The 22050-nt window shown below is 34.7% G+C and overlaps 1 protein-coding gene across 1 annotated transcript in view; it reads right to left on the minus strand.

Annotated features, from left to right (window-relative positions):
* Positions 1–20247, minus strand: part of LOC126980074 (enhancer of mRNA-decapping protein 4-like) — a 60824-nt gene extending 40577 nt beyond the window's left edge. The window contains exons 1-6 of the mRNA XM_050829691.1: positions 20086–20247; positions 19684–19889; positions 14422–14510; positions 13422–13531; positions 10812–10960; positions 2922–3112 (exon numbers count right to left, since the gene is read on the minus strand). Of these exons, the coding sequence (XP_050685648.1) occupies positions 2922–3112; positions 10812–10960; positions 13422–13531; positions 14422–14510; positions 19684–19889; positions 20086–20120 (780 nt within the window). The 5' untranslated portion in view covers positions 20121–20247. The remainder of the gene's footprint in view (positions 1–2921; positions 3113–10811; positions 10961–13421; positions 13532–14421; positions 14511–19683; positions 19890–20085) is intronic.
* Between the last annotated feature and the right edge of the window lie 1803 nt (positions 20248–22050).

Here is a 22050-nt window from a genome sequence, read left to right on the forward strand (position 1 = left end):
GACTTCAAGAGGGACACCTCGCCTGAACGAAATTGACTTTACTAATTAATATAAAAACAGTTACTACTAAACTTAAGAACTAGAACAAACCATACAAATCATAAAAGTACATAATTACAAATTAGAACAAAATCATAGTCATAAAAAATAAAAAAAAATAAATAAAATTAAAAGCTCCTAGTCTATTTGAATGCAACTAATAGTATTTTTTTTTAGTTACATAGCATCGATATATAGGAATAGGCATATAGGAAGATAAATGTTTTTTACTGTTAAGTAATTATTTTCTTTTATTGATAAATTTTAACTATCAAATATACTAGGTATGTACTAACTTTTATAGAACTGTGCAACTGCTGTTTTTCTATAGTCTTTATGGAGCACATTTTATATTTAAAAAAGTACCACATGATTTTCATTCTGATCGTATCAAAGAATCAATTGTCATTATTAAGAAAAATTTATATGATAAAAGTTCTCTAAATAATGACTCAGTTATATTATTATTTATAGTTAAATTTTGAGATGATTAAGATTTTTAATAAAATAAAAATACACAATCTGTAAGTAAGTCAGTAAGTAAGTCTTTATTTGGAATAAACACTACAAATACACACGTGAAAAACACGTGAACATTTACAAAATATAATATGAAAAAACTTATCTAAAAAATTACTATAATATGCCTAATCTAATTAAAAACTAACACACATTAAAAACTAAAGTAAGGCTTATTCTATATCAACATAGTATAGTTTTTGCAGTGTTTTGTCCCAAAAAGGTTTACTCTACTCAGCATATTAGTTGGGTATCAACCAACACTGATTTTCAGTAGCTACCTTCAATAATCGCGATTACAGCCACAATCACCATTTCCGCGTACTATTACGTAATAACATTGTTTTCTGAAGTGTGATGTCATAATCGGCAATTAAGGCAAGCTACGAGCTTTTTCGCGCGTAAATTAAAATAGATTAATATTTTTTTTTCAGTTTACATTATTTCTGAAATAAAAGTATTTTCGAAACTAGTATACCTGTACCGACATAAAAGACATAACAGATGATGAATCCAAAATTTGTCATCATTTCTATTCCTTACAAACATATTATTTTATTTCTTATAGATTGTATTAGATTGATAGGTAGTAAAATTAATAACAATTTCAATATAAAGTAGTTTCTTGCGTAACTGTACCCATGCACATCCTATATGACTTTGACATGCGCAGACGCAGGTACCTCTATCACTACGCCACTATGCTCTTTACATGGGAGCAAAATATGAAACACTAACTATAATTATTTATTATTACAGCTTTACTCACGTTTCATCGGTGTCGGTACAGACTAGTTTCGGGAGGTTAGGTCCTTCATTAGGGTTACTGTGGTAGGTTCGCGATAACGTCCCACCTCTTACTGGTGGACTTCCACTCTTACTTAAGAGGTGGGTCCGAAACTAGTCGGTACCGACACCGATGAAACGTGAGTAAAGCTGTATTAGTAAATAATTTAATAATGACTCACGAAAGATTTAATAATTTAACTAACTATAATGGTTAAAATATGAATACAGTAATATATAAATACTAGTGGACCCGACAGACGTTGTCCTGTACACACGTCTTAAATATGAAAATTTATTAGGAGGAGTTTACTACTTGTAAACTCATGAGCAGGAGAATTATATTATATGGACGGAATTGAGAAATTCAAAAAATAAAAAAAAAATTGGCGTGGACAACCCTTAACATTTAGGGGGATGAAAAATAAATGTTGTCCGATTCTCAGACCTACCCAATATGCACTCAAAATTTCATGGGAATCGGTCAAACCGTTTCGAAGGAGTTTAACTACAAACACCGCGACATGAGAATTTTATATACAGGCTGTCCCAAAGTTATGGGAAATGAAGGGAAAGTACCTTAAATATCGAAGATAGGCTATTTTAGTGAAAGAAGACTTTGTTTTTTTTAAAAGTTAGTACTTCTGCATTCAAAGATTCTCTAAAAATTACTTGCCTCGTCTGGGAATCGAACCGACTGAAATGTAAAAAAAAAACACCCCTACTTTTATAATGCCAATCGAAAGAATGGCCAAAAACTAATAACTCTTCTTAAGTAACATAGTATTTTAAAAGAAAGGAACAACGTAACCAATCCAAGTAGGAAAACATTCATTCTACTTGGATTGGCACGAATGGACCGATTAGATGGCCGGCCAGATTCCCGGACCTTACACCATTAGATTTCTTCTTTTGGGGATACGTGAAAGAAAAACGATACGAGAACGTGGGCGAGTTACAAACAGAATTGTGCCATATCATATCGAGTATTCACCATAAAATGATAAGAAAATCAACAGGCAGCGGACTCATTAAAAGATTGGCGATTTGCGTAAGACAAGAGGGATCACATTTTGAGCATTTAATTAATTAATTTACAAGAAAATACCCATATAAATGATGTAAGTTTTCTTTAGTGTTAATTCCGCCAATATTTGTTTTTAAAACAATTCGACACGTGTTTCGCCTCTACACGAGGCATCCTCAGGACGTGTTGTCTCGCCAAAATCTGGCACGAGACTGAAAAAAAAAACCCACTTAATTGACTACTTTCTTTTAAAATACTATGTTACTTAAGAAGAGTTATTAGTTTTTGGCCATTCTTTCGATTAGCATCATAAGAGTAGGGGTGTTTTTTTTTACATTTAAGTCGGTTCGATTACCAGACGAGGCAAGTAATTTTTAGAAAATCTTTGGTTGCAGAATGACTAACTTTTAAAAATAACATACAGTCTTCTTTCAGTAAAATAGCCTATCTTCGATATTTAAGGTACTTTCCCTTCATGTCCCATAACTTTGGGACAACCTGTATATAGATTATAATAGTCAGATGGATGGTCAAGTATGTGGGCGCGTACCTGTGCGAACATAACATAGCCGTCTGCGGCTGCGGTGGCCAGCGCGGTGCCGTCGGGCGAGAACGACGCCGCCCGCAGCGGGCCGCAGTGCGTGCCGGCCGCACGACCCGCGCCGCATGTGAGCATGTCGCGCGCCTTTACTGCGCCTCCACTACACAGCCCGCTTACTTCGCCAATGTTCCAGATGCGAGCTGAAACACGGACAAAATTAAACAAATACAGAAATCTGTATTTACAAAAAGGAAAAGAATCATATAAGGCCTATCGCAGATGACACTCTTTTTGGGCTATCGAGTCCGCGGCACACAAAAAGTCTGCATTGCGCGCAAAATATCTTTAGCAGTTATTTCACAGACTAGTAGGCTGAACTGTAGGGATGTACACGCAATGGAAGTACAGAGATTGCGGTGTATTATTTCGTACTTGAGATATAAAAAAGAAGAAAAATAGAGAATTTTGGGTTCATCCTATTCTTTCAGAAAGATTATTAAAAGGACTATCCAAATAAATTTGCATGCTTCATCACACAATTTTCTGTCATGATACTCTGCCAAAGATGTATCATACAGTGCTGGTCTGTTATCCATTTCTTGAATCAACATCGATACATCGATGTCTAGCGCCATGATACACGTCAATCACTAGCAAGTGCAGACGACAGACTAAAGCAGAGGTGGGACAGACGCCTTAAAGTGACGTTTTCAGAAGACTGTAGTGCCATCTGTTAGTTGGCCCAAAAATGAAAGCTTTGTCAGCTGTCACTCGCTTTGAAACCTTTCAACTTTCTTTATTTGTGTCACTGCCCACTGTATATAAAGTGGCGGCTACTTCTAGCGTTTGCGCATGTATGTAGCTCTCGTGTTCCATTTTGCATATTTACACTACTAAATCTAACCTTTATGTTCTATGTTGTGGCAAAATTAAATAACTAACTCTACACGCAATTTCAGCAAGTAAAAAAAATGCAATACCTACATACAAAAGTAGAGTTAGTTATTTAATTGCGTCACAACATTAAAAATGAATTTTATAATTTCGAGCTTATATACATATAGTTATTTTTGGGGCCAATCTCCAGATGGCGCTAGTTTTCAAATAGACAGCTCATACTGCGTAGAGAAGGCTCTCTTTTTACATTTATATTGTTATACTCTTTGGACTAAAGTGAGCGTCGTCTATCGTCGTCGTCGGCGTTGTTTTGGAAATTTTCTTTCCGCACGCGCATTACGTATGGAAACAGTACCGTTTATAAAATCTCATGTCTTACTGGCCTCTGTTTATACAGAATAACGATGAATACTTATAAAAAATAAACTATATTTTATGCGTGTATTGCTTCCCAGGTAAATATAATGTTGGTATTGTAATTTTCCAAGACTATTCGTGTACGATCTCTTGATTTTATTGAGCAAAATATTGTCCAGGTTTGAAATAATTTAGCGAAGCTGAGCGGAGATCCCACCCGGTGACTCCAATTGATTTCTGTGTTAATTGTTTCTCGGCCATTTATGGACCGATTTAAAAAATTATTGAACTCATAGAAAGCTTTCCAAATTTTCTAGGTTATTGGCGAGACAGAATTTTGAATTCGACTTGATTCAATTATCATAATTAAAAACAAACATGATTTACAAATTATTCTAAATTAGCACGCGCTATTTATATTTATTAAAAAAAAATTTCATGTGACCAAATAAGGCGCTAATTCATCACATTTAAATATGGGTACACAAATTCCAAAAGATTCTATTTATTGTTTTTGTTTGGATTAATTTTGTTTTGTTTTTGTACACAGACTTAGTTTACCTCGCTTCGCTTTAATATACGCCGCAGCGAACCGGTACGACGAGCGATTGCGGCATCCTAGTACTATACCTATCTAAGAAAAAATATTGGCCGATTATTATTTTAGCTTACGACGTACTTTATCAGTAATATACTTAATCAACCCTGATTGCATCATTTCTAGTTTTCACTAACTTATCGATATGTTTATTAATTTTCGTACAACACTAGGTATTTTGACAGATGTCAAATCTATGGTTATAGAGTTCCTGTTGCTTCAAGTCTTTATATGTTATTTTTGGCAATATAAGAAAAAGTTCTGAGGTTGTCATAATCACTTTAAGAATATGAGATTAGCGTAATTGTATTAAGTTCGAAATTGATGTAAATAAATTTGTAGTTATGTCTTTTCGTGATTTAGGCCTATCATAAAGCCGGAATTAAGTGCGTGTATTACATATTTAATAGATAAATGTGTAAGTTTGGCGACATCAGCGGGCCTACCATGAACTGTTATTGCGATTCAATTGACAACCTAAAAGGAACTGTTTTGCTATTTCGTACCACGACGTGATTAGAGCTTTCTAATTTAGGTTGACGTCAAATCAACTGATTAAATCGCAATGATGTCAATTGAATGTCAAAAATCATATCAACTGAATCGCAAACTGATTTAGTTCATTCATTCATTCGTACCATGAGGTAATATTTCAACATAAACTGGATAGCTTATTCGTCAAAGTGAGCGATTCGAAAGAAGTTCCTACTTCCTTAGAGGAAAGTGAATCGTGTTGTAAATAACTTTTAAAAATAGTGAAAACGTATGGGAAAATTTTATTGATGAAAGATGAGGTGAGAATACTTTATCGGACTTTTTTTGTAAAACAAAATACTGAAAATAAATACCAAAAATGTAAATACTAAAGACGAGGCAGTAAGGGCCCGGACCATAGCCTGTTCGCAAGAACGAATTAAAAAAAGTATACTCTGTGGTTCTGTCAAATCAAACATCAATGGAGGTGCGTTCATAACTCGTTATTTCTACGAAAACACCTAAGCAAACATTTAATTTGTAATTCTAAGAACTATATTTATTTATATTACTATTATTTAATAAGTACAAAAAGGCTTAATGGTTTATAATTTGACGCTATAAAGCGCAGTTTTAAAATGTTTTTTTAGTATTTTCAACGCAAAAAACCGCTAAAATCATATCATTTTAGGTTTCGAAACGCAACGCATATGTACTCGAGTAAGAGAGACAAACTTATGCAACGACTGTAGAGAGTCATCTCTTTCTCACCACAGACAAATTTATTTCGTTCATTCTTCTTAAGGGATCCAAACGCCATTCAGTAAAAGGCACTTCATGGTACGAATTTTAGCGATTCAGTTTAGGTACCTAAATCGAACTGCATCGGAATCGCATCGCTTATTAAAAGTTGATGGTAGGCCCTCAGTTTCCATAGTAAAATATGATGCCACTTCTACTAGATTTTTCTGTTCTGTGGTCAGATCTACGAGGATATTTTGTGTGTCAGACTTTTTGCGAGTCGTTTGCGGTACTACATATAATTCTATATGTTTTATTATCACAGACTAAAAAGTGCGTCACGGATAGTCTGTCGTCTGCGATAGGCCTAAAGGTTCACAATGGACCCTACACTATGCCAACCTGTATCGCAAGCTTCCTAAACTTAATTAACAAAAAACTGAGGTGTTACTTTTTTTCATTATTAGGTGAAGAAAATCTCCATTCATGAATAGGGGATGAAACAGTTAATGACGCGATCAGAGAGAGAGCTCGCAGGTTAAAAAGATCCCCAAAAGTAGATGAGTCCCGAGAACTTTCCGAAATCAGATCTTATCCTCACCTATTTTCTTTTAATGTATTTCTCCGAAGTTAACTTAACATTATTGCATATTTGTATACTTGAACAGAATGGGTCCTAATCCAAAAATATCAGTATCTAGCACATCAATAAATTTTAATATGTGTATGTATTATTTATGGCTTATGGAAACATTTTTGAAATATCAAAATTTTTAGAATATTGTTTATCGTTAGTCTTTAGATATTTATCTTTTAGTTTTGCTTATGATGCCAATCAATCATAAGAAAATGTTCCCTTTAAGAGGGGACGCTAGCAGCGTTATTCCATACAAACGTATTCCCCTTTTTTCTCACTGGATAGTGCTTCAAGAGAGGAGATTTTTTGTCAAAAAATCTAGATATGCTAAAGCTATGTCTGCACGTTTTGTTTTTTTCAATCAACTGTCGACATAAGAAAATATGACTCTTCAAACATCGTAGAAAATGCCATTTTTATACCGCCCTGTTCAGACGAATACGTAACAATTTTGAAAGGGTTTTAAGAAAAAAGGAAAACGTACCGACATAGACACATTCTTCCTGAAAATGTTGTACCAAAAAAATTTTTGGTTGGTTCAACATTCTAGAGGAAAACAGGGGAATATGAAACCTCTAATTAGTCAAAATTTTGTAGGTAAAATCGGTCTGAGCTGCATTTGTCCCTATCGCACTCTTCGGGAGAAGGCTGAAGTTAAGGGGCGTTAGTTGGCCAGGCCGGAGTATAACTTATGAGTTATGCACATAATAATATATATTATAACACTAGAAATAAGGGATTGCTTGTAACTAATTCTAGTAGGCTTCATAAGATACATAATAGCTTTAAGGGTAAATGTATACACTTCTACAATAAAGTCCCAGCCACTGTTCAGGCATTATCTATAAATAAATTTAAATGTTTTATAAAAAAATGGCTCTGTCGTAAATCCTATTACTCCACTGCTGAATATCTAAATGATCGGACAGCCTGGGACTAGATTGTGATTATTTTATAGCGACTGTACAATATTGTATATTTTTATTGAAAAGAGCGCAAAAAAAAGAATGCTGGGAGAGTTTCTTGCGCCGCTTCTTCTCTCTCAGAGCGCCATTTGTTTCCGAAGCGGTAGCAGTATCTAGTAGTATAAGAAATGACATCAAAAATAATTCTAAAGGAATCAATTTTGAGAAAATAAATGCCTTTTTTTATATAGTGCATCGCCCAGATACTATGGGTTTGCTTGTCGATTTAGTAGAATTTATTTATGGATAATTTTCGTGAATGTGAGATGTATTGTATGTAGTGCTTGACTGATGATTATATTAATTTATATAGAAAAAATCAATATAAGTTACCTACGGATAGACAAGCATGTATAAATTATACACGCAATCATAAGTATAAGGGCGCGTTTCCACTGACACGTAGCTGGGCGAAACTGAACTTGAATTGAACAATCACAGCTGCTTCCATCAGCGACATGGAGTAGAGATTTTGAGTAGGTAGACTGTGATTGTTCAACTCATGAACCGATAATATATATATTTATTTCTATATATAGGTACTGTAAAAATACTAAAATAAAAAATGTAAAAGGGGTGCTTATTATTACACACAAAACATAGTAATATAGTTATTTTCCTAATAATTAAGTAATTTATTATATCGTTATTTCTACTCTTCCCCTTACAGTTAAATATCTTGGAATACGACTGTCAATCAATTCGGGTAGCAGGCATTCGTAGAAATTTTTTCTAGATTTGCTTACACGTTTCGCATAGATCCGTCATCTTTTTCAATTGTTTCATAAAGTTATTTCTCTAGGGCTCCATAAAATAATATAATAGAATATTGACTGTGTAAACATGATAAATGAAATGATAAAATATTAGGCCTTTGTCCAGCAGTGGACGTCTTCCAGCTGATGATGAAACATGATAAAGAATAATTGTGATTTCTTTTAAATTTTAACATGTTTTTATGAAGTGTACAAAAATCAGTAATTTAATTATCGATTCCATCTTAACCGAAAAAAAAAACATTACACCGTACATGGTACAGTAGCACAGATTTGGGAGAATAACAATGACTTTAATCTATACTAATATTATAAAGCTGCAGTGTTTGTTTGTTTGAACGCGCTAATCTCTGGTACTACTGGTCCGATTTGAATGATTCTTTCAGTGTTGGGTCCTTTCTTTCAGTCCATTTATCGAGGAAGGCTATAGGCTATGTTTTTTTTTCAAAATTAGGGATTTGTAATAAAATTGCTATTTTGTAACACAAGGTGTAAAATCGAAAACCTATTTTTGCGTGCGCTGCAAAAACTGTTGACAATAGAACAAAATGATGTACAGGCTATAATATAGGCAATATTTTATTACTTATAAAACTATCGCGTGAATTATACTTTATATGGCAAAACAACGTTTGCCGGGTCAGCTAGTCATTCATAATTAACGTTGTTTTTTTCGTAGCTTACAGACTTTTCCAAAATTTTACGCAGTAATACGCTAAGGACTCTCTAAAGCCTACAATTCATCATCACTCTGATCAATTGTAGAGTGCTGAAGCTCTACAGCTTTTTAACTATAAATTTCACTTATACAGAGGAGACATATCTCTTATCAGGCTAAAATTTTAGCCGACCTAATTACATTCTTTTCATTATACACTTTTTCAATCTAATATATAAAGTTCTCATGTCGCGGTGTTTGTAGTTAAACTCCTTCGAAACGGCTTGACCGATTCTCATGAAATTTTGAGTGCACAATTGGGTAGGTCTGAGAATCGGATTTTTCATCCCCCTAAATATTAAGGGTGGTCCACGCATATTTTTTTTGGAACGAAGTTCCTTACGGCAGGCTTGGAGGGGATAGGGATTTTGCTGCGCGACCGAACTGAAAAAAATGTGATAGTAAAACCGTAAGAAAAAATCCGTGGAAAAAAGTGCGTGGAATAAAACCGTTAAATGAGACGTGCGCAGGCGCGACAGTCGCATACACAAGCGAGTAGTGTATAATACCTAATTGAGCACGTTTTTTTTTGCAATTTGTGTCGATTCTACATTAGCCGAAGGAACTTCGTTCCTACCTGGTGTCCCACGACACCATTGTTTTTTTTGTGACATTTTTTTTTTAATTTGTTTGATTATGAGTCAGCATTAAAAAATACATACAACTTCAAATTTTCACCCATCTACGATCAACAGTTAGGTACTTTTTGTATCGCGATTTTAATATCGGCAATACAACGTTTGCTGGGTCAGCTAGTATTTATATATATTTTACATTCGTGATTGAATGTATCATCATCACGACTAAGTCGTTCTCGCTGGCAATCCCTATGTATGCATAGATCTTTAAAACACCGTAAAGGATATTGATGCGGTTTTTAATAGATAGACGATGTAGTGTTGGTAGACCCCCACAAGATGGTCCGGAACAGGTTGGATGAGGGCATCGCTAGACCAATCGTCATGACGATCTTTGGGGGAAGTAATAATCCCGGTCTTCCGGTTGAATGATAATGATGATAGTAGAGAAACACTGATCATTTTAGAGTTTTCTAATGTGATGTAAATTAACACATTTTTTTTGACAGATGGTAGGTATACTTATGTCTCAGGGATAACCCACAATAACCGTTTTTTATCCTTTACTATTTACGAGAAATAATGGCTTATTTACGAAGCGTATTTAAGCAATACAGCATTAATCCTTATAAAATTAAGCATACATTGTGCATTTAATATAGATCAACATGGCCTTTTACAGCATTTAACTTAAATGATAACTTTCGAAGATATTAAAGATTTAAAATTTATTGATTATTACATAAATTATTCAGTAGGCAGTGAAAACAATTACTCAAAATCCGATTCACAAGCCGAGTGCGAGCAGAGTCAAAGTATAGCAACGTTACAAATTCGTGCATCAATAGCCAGGCTCAAAAACTAATTATGAGCGAGTACGGAATAAGTTGATAAATGAAACGGGATTTGTGGCGTGCGCGCACCCCATCATACGCATTACTCACACAAAACACGGGCTATTCACGCACACATAGATGGTTGTGTTTCGGGCGCGGCGCGATGGCAATACCTGGTTCCTTCTCAAGGGTGCCAATGCTCCTGTAATGCCTATGGTGTTCAAAGAGAATGCGGTGATCATTTAGCACCAGGTTACCTGTACACTCGTTTGTACTCAAAAAAAAAATAACATGCAGTTAATAAATTAAAACAGCAACATACCAACATTAGAGTGAGTTGTTAGGAGCATCTTGGCAACATCATCATCGGATGCATCATCTTCATCATCAGGTATATAAGGACACCAAGCTACTAAATGAGCTGATCCACCCATGCCAGTGTTGTCGTGAATCTCGACTACAAGTGAATACCTACAGACAAATAACAATCCAGTTAAACTGTCTACACTAACAGTCATTTTCAATATCTCTCCTAATCTTATCCTTAGTATAACTTGCTAGAGGTAGACAAATCTATCCTTTTACACTTACGGCCGTTCCCAATATAAAGTTATATTATCTCTTACTTGAGATAAAATCGTTTTCGGTCCCAATAAACTTACGGTAACTCACCTTATCCGTACACGCTGTCTGTCAATGGGACGACGTATAGCTTACTAGCGATAGAAGTTTGTATGGAAATTGCAATTCACGCGTCTCAATATAAGGCGATAAGAATGACTTATCGGGTATATTGGGACAGCTTCAGATTATTGATAGCTAATTACTGACAGTAGAAGGTAGTGATTTATCTCTATCTGTATATAGTATATTGGGAACGACCGTTACTTACATTTCAATTACCTATCGACAGATAGCATTGACTAACTAATAATATAACTATATTGGACATAACCATGGATAGATAAGATCTTGTCATTACACGGTGATAGAAACATATCCGTAACCAGAGATACGTTATTGAAAACGGCCGTTGATCTACTAACTGTTCAGTAAATCAATTCAGAGTTTGATATAGGAGGCCATCTATACATTATGTCACACAAATCCTATGATTTTTTTATCGTCAAATAGAATCAAAGAAATCACGGCAAGGCGGCATTTATTTACCAGTGGGACATCCTTTGCACAGGATGCCGACTAGTTTATGGGTAGGTACCACAGCGGCGCCTATTTCTGCCGTGAAGCAGTAATATGTAAGCATTACTATGTTTCTGTCTGAAGGGCGTCATAGCTAGTTAAATTACTTGGCGAATGAGACTTAACATCTTACGTCTCAATGTGACGATCGCAATTGTAGTGCCGCTCAGTTTTTGGGTTTTTCAAGAATCATGAGCGGCACTGCATTGTAATGTGCTCGTCGCGTCCCGTATTGGCATAAAAAAATATCAAAGGCGGCCCGTTAAGGCGAAGAGTAAGCAGAAAACACGCAAACATGGTGTTTTTAGACAAGTTTTGTGGTGAAAGTACCTATAGCATTTCGAGCTATGAACACTACTTAATCCTGTTACACATATCCTTAGTGTTTTTTGCTAATGCTTGCTGTTGGTTATAGTTAACACTGCCGAGCCTTTTTGAACTACCACTTTTCTTTGAAGTTAAACAAGTTTTTTGGCATGGCGTGACGCATTTTTTTGGTACTTCTCTCAGAAAAGTTATTCTTATAGCTTGTACTTTTTTGTGTAGGTCCATTTATTCAGATTAGTAGTGAATAACGAGGATTGTAAGCATATAAACTGTTTTCCACGCAAGAATTTTGAAAATATTGGCTTTGTTACAATTTAGTGTTGTAATAGGGTGCTTACATAAAGAAAGCGAAGTTTTGATAGCCTTGGTGTTTGATAAACAATGTAATATGATATAAAGAATAAATGATAATATTTTCAATGTTTAGTTCTTTTTCTGTTAATATCAGATACACTAACTGTTCTTCTCTTACTATATTTGACGTAAGTACTTTCTAAGAAGTAAAAAATCTTCGTCCGACGAGCTGGAGGCCATGGTTGTCCCTAAGGACAGATTCACCTGTTCCTTTATACGAGTCAACACGTAGACTCGTACAGATTTGTCTGTACCGGAAACCTGTTTCTTTATGTAAGCACCCATACTAAGATATAAAATTTTAATTTGTTGAGAAAAAATAGTTTCACACCAGTGGAGGATTCACAGATTTGCCGCCCGCAGGCTATTCAATTTTTGCCGCCTCAAAATTTTGATATCTTAGTCCACAAAATCATCAATCAATTTTCTGTCAATAAATTTCCAACTTTATAATTTGTGCACCATCATCCTCGTTACATCAACTTTTCCCGTATGGTTAGTATCATTGAGAACTATGGTACCGTGTTAGATCATTAATTTTTAGAATAACGCAATAGCGATTCGATATTATTTCAGGGTTAACACATTTCTCGTTGTCATAGATACTCATATCGGATTTAACGAGAAATTGTTATTTTAATTAATAAAGCGTTTAGCAATTGTTTATTTAGAGATATTTATTATTTAGCATTGTTTATAGGACTATATTTCGATTTTTGTCAAATATTTTAATTTCTCTCCAATTTTCAAAAAATCATATTTTGTGTCTATATATTTTTTTTTTCAATTTGTAAATCGAAATAAAAAAATTATGAACTAAATTTGCCGCTCCTTAAAATTAGCCGACCTAGGCTTCAGCCTACTCAGCCTGCTGGTAAATCCGCCACTGTTTCACACAATTTGTGACCTCTCCCCGCTCTTTGTCACACAATGTCACACTTTGTCGACCCTCCCTCCGCCTTAACATGTGGCATAATTTAATGGCCCCTAGTAATGGTTCCAATGAAGTTAACATAATGATCAATTGTTCCTAACAAAATACGACAAGTACCTTAATTTTCCGTCAACAAATTCAATCTCGTGTACAAATATGTTGCCAAGTTCATCAATGCTAGCCAGCAACACTTGATTTTTAATAAAGGCAAATGCTAAGTCCTGGACCTGCAAACAAATAACATTGGTTGAAAGGTCATTAAAAATAACATATCAATTTCAACAATACGAAAAATTTAACTTTGAGGCTGAGATCTATAGAGAGAGACTTAACTCACGTTAAAACTTAGTTGAGTTCAAGTTTAGTATATTCTTTGATTTCGATTTTATAGTCATTTGACAGCTGAAATTATGCTCAGATTATGCTAAGACAGCACTCTTGCACTCCAGTATTCCTAGCCAAACTAAGAATTAGAGACCATTCTCTATGTGACTGTGGACTTGATGAGGGAAATGTAGACAATTTGTTCTTTAATTGCCCTTTAAGGAAGTCTTCCTTGTACAACTTTATACCTCCTGAAATCCCCCGCCCCACCTCCATTTAATGCCTCCTAACCTTCGTTTCCACTCCTTTTGTAAATACTTTATGTAAATATATTAAACAAAATAATATTAAGTTATAACACAATAATTTTTTTATATAAGTAATATTATCAGTGTTTGTCCATTATAATCTAACAGCATGTATATTTGTTTCAGGTATAATAAGAAAATAAATCTGTTTTGATTCTGGGCACCGGTCAATACTATAATCACTTGTAAATTCGTTTACACCGATCAAATGACACACTCGAAGGTTGTTGGTCTACTGAAACGTGACATTGGCGAGTTGTGGTACCCCTTCCACAGAAGCCACTAGAAAGAATAGATTAGAATGCTAAGATAGTTAAGTTCGGGTTTTATCACACTCAGCTAAGCTTTAAGTTTAAGTAAAGTCTGTGCAAATCTAAGTCCAATCCAGACCTCAGCCTTAATGAGAAATGACAAGAAACTCGTTAATTATTCCATATTGCTTTAGTTATCCTGTAATATTTCTAAGACTAGTAATTTAACCATACCTCTCCCTTCATGCCCTTGATGAGGATCCGCTCGTTCACACCAGGCTCCATATACACGACCCTCACCATACCATCTGATGATGAGGGTGCTAAAATACAAAACTACTTATTATTTATATATAACCACACACAAACACATTGCGACCTTACACTTCCTTGTTTCCTTTAATGACACATTTTTTTTGCTACACAATCATAGCTTTTACGTACTCGTGACATGACATGCATTATACAGGATGTCTTTTAACTGGGACAGTATGGGGAAATATACAAATTTAATTTGTGCCAAAATCTTTGGACATTGCAGGAACCCGTGCTTCTCTCGTTCCGCCCAACTGAGCCAACCATCCGAGTGTATCAATCGCAAATCTTGGTGTGTCTTGTTTAACTCTGAGGTTGTATGGGGATAACATACAGAAAAACTGGAATAGCCATTTGCTCTTTTTTTGTAAAAAAAAAACTATTTTGGTATAGTTATTTTTAAGTGTTTTATCAAAGAGCGAGTTATCCATAAAAATGAGCAATTAGATAAAATTTTATTTAATGTAGATCAACTTAGCTTCATGTGAGGACCATTTCTTTGTATTAGAAGAAAAAATCTGAGCAAATTCAAATATTTTTATTCAAAATAGGAATTAAAATGACTTATTGAACGTCAAAAACTACCACCCATTCAAAAGAGACTGCCTCAGACAATAATGGGCGCAAGAAACTCAGCGGGCTTTTTTTTAAATATAAAATATGGATTACAATGTGATATCGTACAATAAACATTTACAATTAAAGAGCCTGAGGGTGTTCGCTTTATTCCCAGTCCGTGATGTCATTAAGAAAATCGATTATGCTATAATAACCTTTCCCACACAAACGTTTTTTAACAATTCTTTTAAATTTCGTAACGCATTTGTTTTGTACATTTTCTGGGATCATATTGTAGAAGCATATACATCGCCCAACAAAAGACTTACTAACTCGATCCAACCGAGTAATAGGGAACCGTTTATGCTATAATAACCTTTCCCACACAAACGTTTTTTAACAATTCTTTTAAATTTCGTAACACATTTGTTTTATACATTTTCTTGGGATCATATTGTAGAAGCATATACATCGCCCAACAAAAGACTTACTACTAACTCGACCCAACCGAGTAGTAGGCATAACAAGTTTATGTTCCTCATGTTAACATTATGAATGTCACAGTTTCTAGAAAATTCCTCAATACAGAACATTATCTAAATGTATTGAGAAGCAACAGTCAAAATGTTTATTTCTTTAAATTTTTCTCTTAATGATTCTTTAGGACCTAGGTTATAAATCGCGCGAATAGCAGCAGCACCCTCAAGTGATCTTTTATTTCGTCCCATTCTTGTTGGACATAAATGAATGAAGATCCAAAATATAAAATCCCACTAATCCATATACGAAGCAACAATATTTTAATACAAGTATTTTCATAAACACATAGCAAAACACAGTAGTGGAAAATACCACATAAATGCTCATGAAATAACTCTTGAATTGAATGTCAAAGATATGGCAACAAGACCAAATACCTCAAGCTACAAAAAAAAATGGAAACAAATCACCACAAGTAGAAAATGCAAAAACTGCAATGCATATTGCATTACAAAATAAATTTGCAATTTCAGGCAAAATAGCAGACAAACAAATTATATAGAGGACCGATGACAAAAAGAGACACCAAAAGAACTAACTTTTACTTTTATGACAGTAAGTAAGGGAAGAAACAAGCAGAACATTAATTTGATGGTGATACACCCTGCCCATTACAATGTAGTGCCTCTCAGTATTTTTGAGAAACCCAAAATTTCTGGGCAATCCTACAATTATTGCGCTTGTCACCTTGACACATAAGATGATAAGTCTCAAATGCCCAGTAATTTCACCAGCTATGGCACCCTTCAGACTGAAACACAATAATGCTTACACATTACTACTTCACGGCAGAAATAGGCGCTATTCTGGTATGTACAATCTAGCCAGAAATCTGTGCAAAGGAGCCTCCCACTCTCTCAAATACTACTTTATGGGATATATTAGATATAATAATTAGTTTTTTCATGGAAGAGGACAAAAAAGCTACACAAATATGTGTCATTTGATGGTAAGTGATCACCAAAGTGGTAATCTCTAGAAGAACCAGAGGGATCACAAGAGCATTGACAAAATTATTATGTGTTGAATAAAATATACATGAATTCTCTTAGTAAAATGACAAGTTGTAATACACATTATAATGTTGCACATAACTAAAGTAGCTATAATATACCCCCTTATTCATAATGGTCCGCTAACTTAAAACAGCCGCTAAGGAGTGTTTTTCTCATTCTGACTTAGGTCAATAAAAGAAGACAGAGTGAGAATTAGCAATGTTTTATGTTAGCAGACTATTATGAATAAGGGGGTTAGATTATAATATACCTATTTAAGAATTATAATATACCTATCATATAGCATTGCAATGTGCAATGTAGGAAAAGTTACTATATAACCTCTAAATATTTATCATAACATCACCAATCGGGGACCCAGTGCTCTGTAAACGGCTGGATCACTTGGCGTTGTGTAGAGATGTCGCTTCATTGTGTGTCTTCTACCGCATTTATCACGAGGAGTGTTCCGAAGAGCTGTTTAACCTGATTCCTGCCGCTGAATTCCACCTTCGCACGACATGCCACAAGTTAGGATATCATCCCCACCATCTAGATGTGTGGCGGTCCTCCACAGTGCGGTTTTCAAGGAGCTTTCTTCCACGTACTACAAAGCTGCGGAATGAGCTTCCTTGTGCGGTGTTTCCGGGACGATACGACATGGGCACCTCCATAAAAATCGCTCACACCTTCCTTAAAGGCCGGCAACACTCTTGTGATTCCTCTGGTGTTGCAAGAGAATGTGGGCGGGGGTGATCACTTAACACCAGGTGACCCATACGCTTGTTTGTCCTCTTATTCCATAAAAAATTGCCCCAACGAAATGGAAAAGCAATGCTTGTCACATTGCTTTTCAAACCAGCAAAGATGCTAAGTTTGGACCATTTTTTGAATCATGTATAGTAGAAATACTTCAGTCTATTTGTTCTGTACTTGTTTGTCTCTAACATAAGTTTATTTTTATATTATATTTTTTGTATATGTGTTATTACTTATATGGTTAAAAAAAATCTATCTTTCCATAAAATAACTAACAGATAATTTACAAACTCATTTTAACAAGCTTTATTTCTTATGAACATCACTAGCTTGTATCGAGTTCTTTGTGAGACATTTCTCTTTCCATTCCTTATAATTAAATAATAAGTAATTCCTTAAGTATTTAGGGGGTGAGCACTGTGAAAACTATATATAGTAGGTAAAACATGGTTTTACATGTGTAGAGATTCTAATTTTTATAGATCAAATCGCAAATAGCATTTTAAGCAAGAATTTTACAACTTATGACAAACAGATCCGATATTATCAGCTGATAATTCACACTAAAGATTTCTCACACTATCCATTAACTGTTAACATCAGATCTCCTGTTTGCTAGTAACTAAAATGTAGATTGGACATGTATTTTAGCATAAGTTGCACAAAATTGTTATGTATTTCACTTATAAGCTGGTTATTAAGGTTAAATAACACAATTAATATTTGATGTAAATAGTAGACATAATTAATAACAAATAAATAAATGTGATCCTGTTGGACATTAAAACACTATTGTGTTAAAAGGTCTTACTAACTACACACACTCCTAATACCTATATTTTTACAAAGCAAAAGTTAAGTAATACATGGACAGAAGAACTGATAAGAAACTTCCACTCCATCTTTTAAATCATATAACAACTTAGCCTACTTCATAGAATATTATACAATAACTTTAGCTGGTGGCCTAAGCATAACCAGATATGAAGCATGATTATTCTTTATATAATATACTATGCCTTCTATGTCAAAAAAGCTTTAATATATTTCTTGAATTTGTGTGCAGTAAGTCCTAGTGCAAGTGGTCACAGAAACTCACCCATTGGTACCGGAGAGATGCTAAAAGAAAGAGAGGCAGACAGATACTAAGGTGGGAAGATGACATAAAGAAGGTTGCTGGAGCAGTTTGGATTAGAGAAGCGGGTGAGAGAGAGCACTGGAAAGTCCTAGAGGAGGCCTATGTCAGTGGACAAGCTAGAGATATTGTTAAAAAATATAGGAAATAAAAAAAATAAACATGTTTCTACATAACTAATATCTAGAAATAAAGGCTATCTTTATCTAACTCCTAGTCTGTCGAAGAAGGAGCCCTTAACTCTAGCTAATGTATTATGTAACAATGGACTAGTAAGAAAATAAGGACTCTGTGTCACTTACATAACAGTGTAGCACCAAAACAAGCCGATTAACATGTAAATACATAGCCCCACACACACACTTACACTACAACAGGCTGATAGGCGGCCATTATGAGAATTGTCACTGTGACAGATCAGTTGTGTCTCAATAAAATATTTCAAAAATGCCATCGTACATTGTGAAAAACTATAAAAACAATACTATAAAAGTATTTGTGGCCAGATATGATTATTTAAGGGAGAAAAAATTGTGTAACTAGCAACCGCACACACACTAGCGTAATGTTGCTTCACTTGCTAATATCACAGTGCGAAGTCCTTCTTTTTTTACTTGTCCTACATATTATAAATTGGCTTACAGCCTTCTTTTGTAGTACAAAACTACTATGAACATCTACAGCATTTCCCCACAGTAACAAACTGTATGACAAGGATGTGGAAGTACACAAAATAGACCAAATAAGCTGTATTCACATCAGTCAACTGTCTGATCTTTTTAACAGCAAAAACTGCGGAACTCAATCTATTTGCTAAGTAACTGATATGTGAATTACACTGTAATTTATTATCTATGGAAATGCTATGCTATATGAGTATTCACCATTTATAAGGTATCAATGAGTGAAAAAGAAAATGTAGTTAGAGAATATATATTTAAAAATGAATAATAAACTATAATTTGCTCTATGTTGTGTCCTCCAGATTTATTTTAGCTAATAAGTGGATTAAAATCATGAAAATTTATTCCCAAGCATGCATGCCTTATATACTTATAATCAAGGAATAAAATTGTATTTGGCATATTCATATGCTGTAATGTAATGCAACATTGGCATCTATCCTGTGTCAAATGGAATGAACATAAATTATTTCATTAAGTGAAATGTTAATTTAAATAATAATAATTTTACCTTTTAAAATATAAGCCAAATATTTTCCACTACAGTGAACATCAATTAATCTGCCAGGATAAAACTTCACTTCCCAATTGTAGTCAACAAGATTAGTCAGTTTCACTCTAGAACTACCATGGTTGTGATTCCCAGGATTTGTAGTTACAACTACATCAGATGCATATACCTCCTCGCTACAGACATCATCATCTTCTGAGAAAACACTAAAATAAATCCAAATTACAATGCAGCAAAGCTGTAACTGTATACAAACAGGTTATTATTAATAATCATTGTTATCTGTTTTTCCAAATGCCCTTTGGAAAAAGCTGTTTGTGACTAAGCTGTTAAAGAGTAATATTATATTTTATTAAAATATATTAAGTATTTCAAAAGAATAATAAATAATAATATACTCACATTCTTTGCGTGGTGTCTGAAAGCTTTAAAAGCATGGTTGAAAGTTGTGAACTTCTGTAAATCTCTTACTTTTTACATTAAATATAGTTAGTTCTTTAAAACTTAATAGTTTGGTTTACTATTTTCAATAAATGTAATTAGATTTCTTGCTTCTAATCGGAAGCCGACACTCAAAAGTTTAATGTCAAAACTTGAAAAGTCGCAGGTTAACCGATATAGATTCTAGTTACTACCACAGACTGACAGAACGAACACTATTACTCAAACGAGCACAGAGTACATTATTTAGGTACTCTAGGTGCACGTTTCCCTATAATAATAATTCTAAGGTTATATTTAGAAAATTATTTTGTACAACATCATCATCAGCCAGAAGACGTCCACTGCTGGACAACGGCCTCCCCCAAAAGATTTCCACGACGATTAGTCCTGTATTTACTTCTTTAGTCGACTAATATTTTTTTTACTCTGCATACTCGTACTTCAATTCGTTCACATTAGTTATTATAACCAGCGGCATTGTGGACGCTTTTTGAACTGTTATTTACAGCATAAGCTGGACACTTCTTCAAGTACCCTCCATATTACGGAATATGGTGCCCTATCTCGATCGTTTGACAGGTAATGCTTCGCAAGTCTCTGACAATTTTAAAGCCGAACGTCCACCGCCGGCTAAACTAAGTTAGTTTAGCTTAGTTCGCATAATTGAGCCAGTTTTTCATACATGTGCGTCCACTGCAAACTATGCGTGGAAATGCCACAGCGAAGTGGAACTAACTTAGTTATGCAGCCGATTCGTAAATAACTGAGCTAAACTAAGCGCTTCTCACCCCCTTGCCTTACCCCTCTGACGCCTGTCGATAGTGTTGTTCACTCCAATCGAACGTGTTTGTTTGTAGTCAGCGTTCGTGCGCGGATGGTAATACACGTATTTAGCAGCATGGAGGTGTTTATTGAATATGTCAAGCAGTATCCTGTGTTGTATAATCCAGAGGATAAAGACTACCGTGACACAATCAAAAAAGACAGTTTATGGAAGAGGATATTGGATGAAATGAAAAACCCGAAGATATCAGACAGTAAGTTTAATTTATATTGTTATTGTTGAAATAATTACAAAAGGATTCTCTTACATGGAATGCTTCTCTTGTTGCTCGTACATTGTCATGTAGGTTTCCTACTGATCGTAAAACAGATCCGTGTTCAGCACTTGCTTCGTCAAAAGCTGTTATTGTTTGATTAGTTGAAAGATAATTGTGTAGCACGCAAACAGCTTTTGTTATTATATCAACTGATTCTACTTTACACTCCAATGGCCGACGAAATATCCGAAATCGCATTGACAAAATACCAAAAGCATTTTCTACCACATTTCGCGCTCTGCTGAGACGATAATTAAAGTTCCTTTTTTCTCTACTGTTACGACATGCGCTTTGTGGGTATGGTCTCATAAAATGTTTTTGTAAGGGAAATGCCTGGTAACCTATAAATACGTAAGGTATTGCAGTACCACCTTCTAGTAAAGGCTGATCACTAGGCAAATTTAATTCGTTATTTTGTAACCTTCGTCCAAATGCACTGTCAGAAAAAATACTACCATCACTAAATCTGCCCATGGAACCAATATCTATTATAATAAACTTCTTGTTTGCATCAACAACTGCGAGTAATACTACAGAATGGAAATGTTTATAATTAAAATACTGAGAACCTGAATGAGGTGGGCTTTTTATGGATATATGCTTGCCGTCGACTGCTCCAATACTGTTGGGGAATTGCCATTTCAGCATAAAATTTTCAGCAATTTCTTTCCATTCTCTTTCAGTCGGCAAACACATGTAAATTGGTTGTAAATGATTCCAAACTGCTTGGCAGACGTTTTCTATAATCCTAGAAACTGATCTGTCACCTACTCTATAATTGTATCCAATTGTTTTGTAGGAGTCTGTTGCCAAAAACCTGGCA

This window comes from Leptidea sinapis, chromosome 4, assembly GCF_905404315.1.
Source record: "Leptidea sinapis chromosome 4, ilLepSina1.1, whole genome shotgun sequence".
Lineage (NCBI taxonomy): Eukaryota > Metazoa > Arthropoda > Insecta > Lepidoptera > Pieridae > Leptidea > Leptidea sinapis.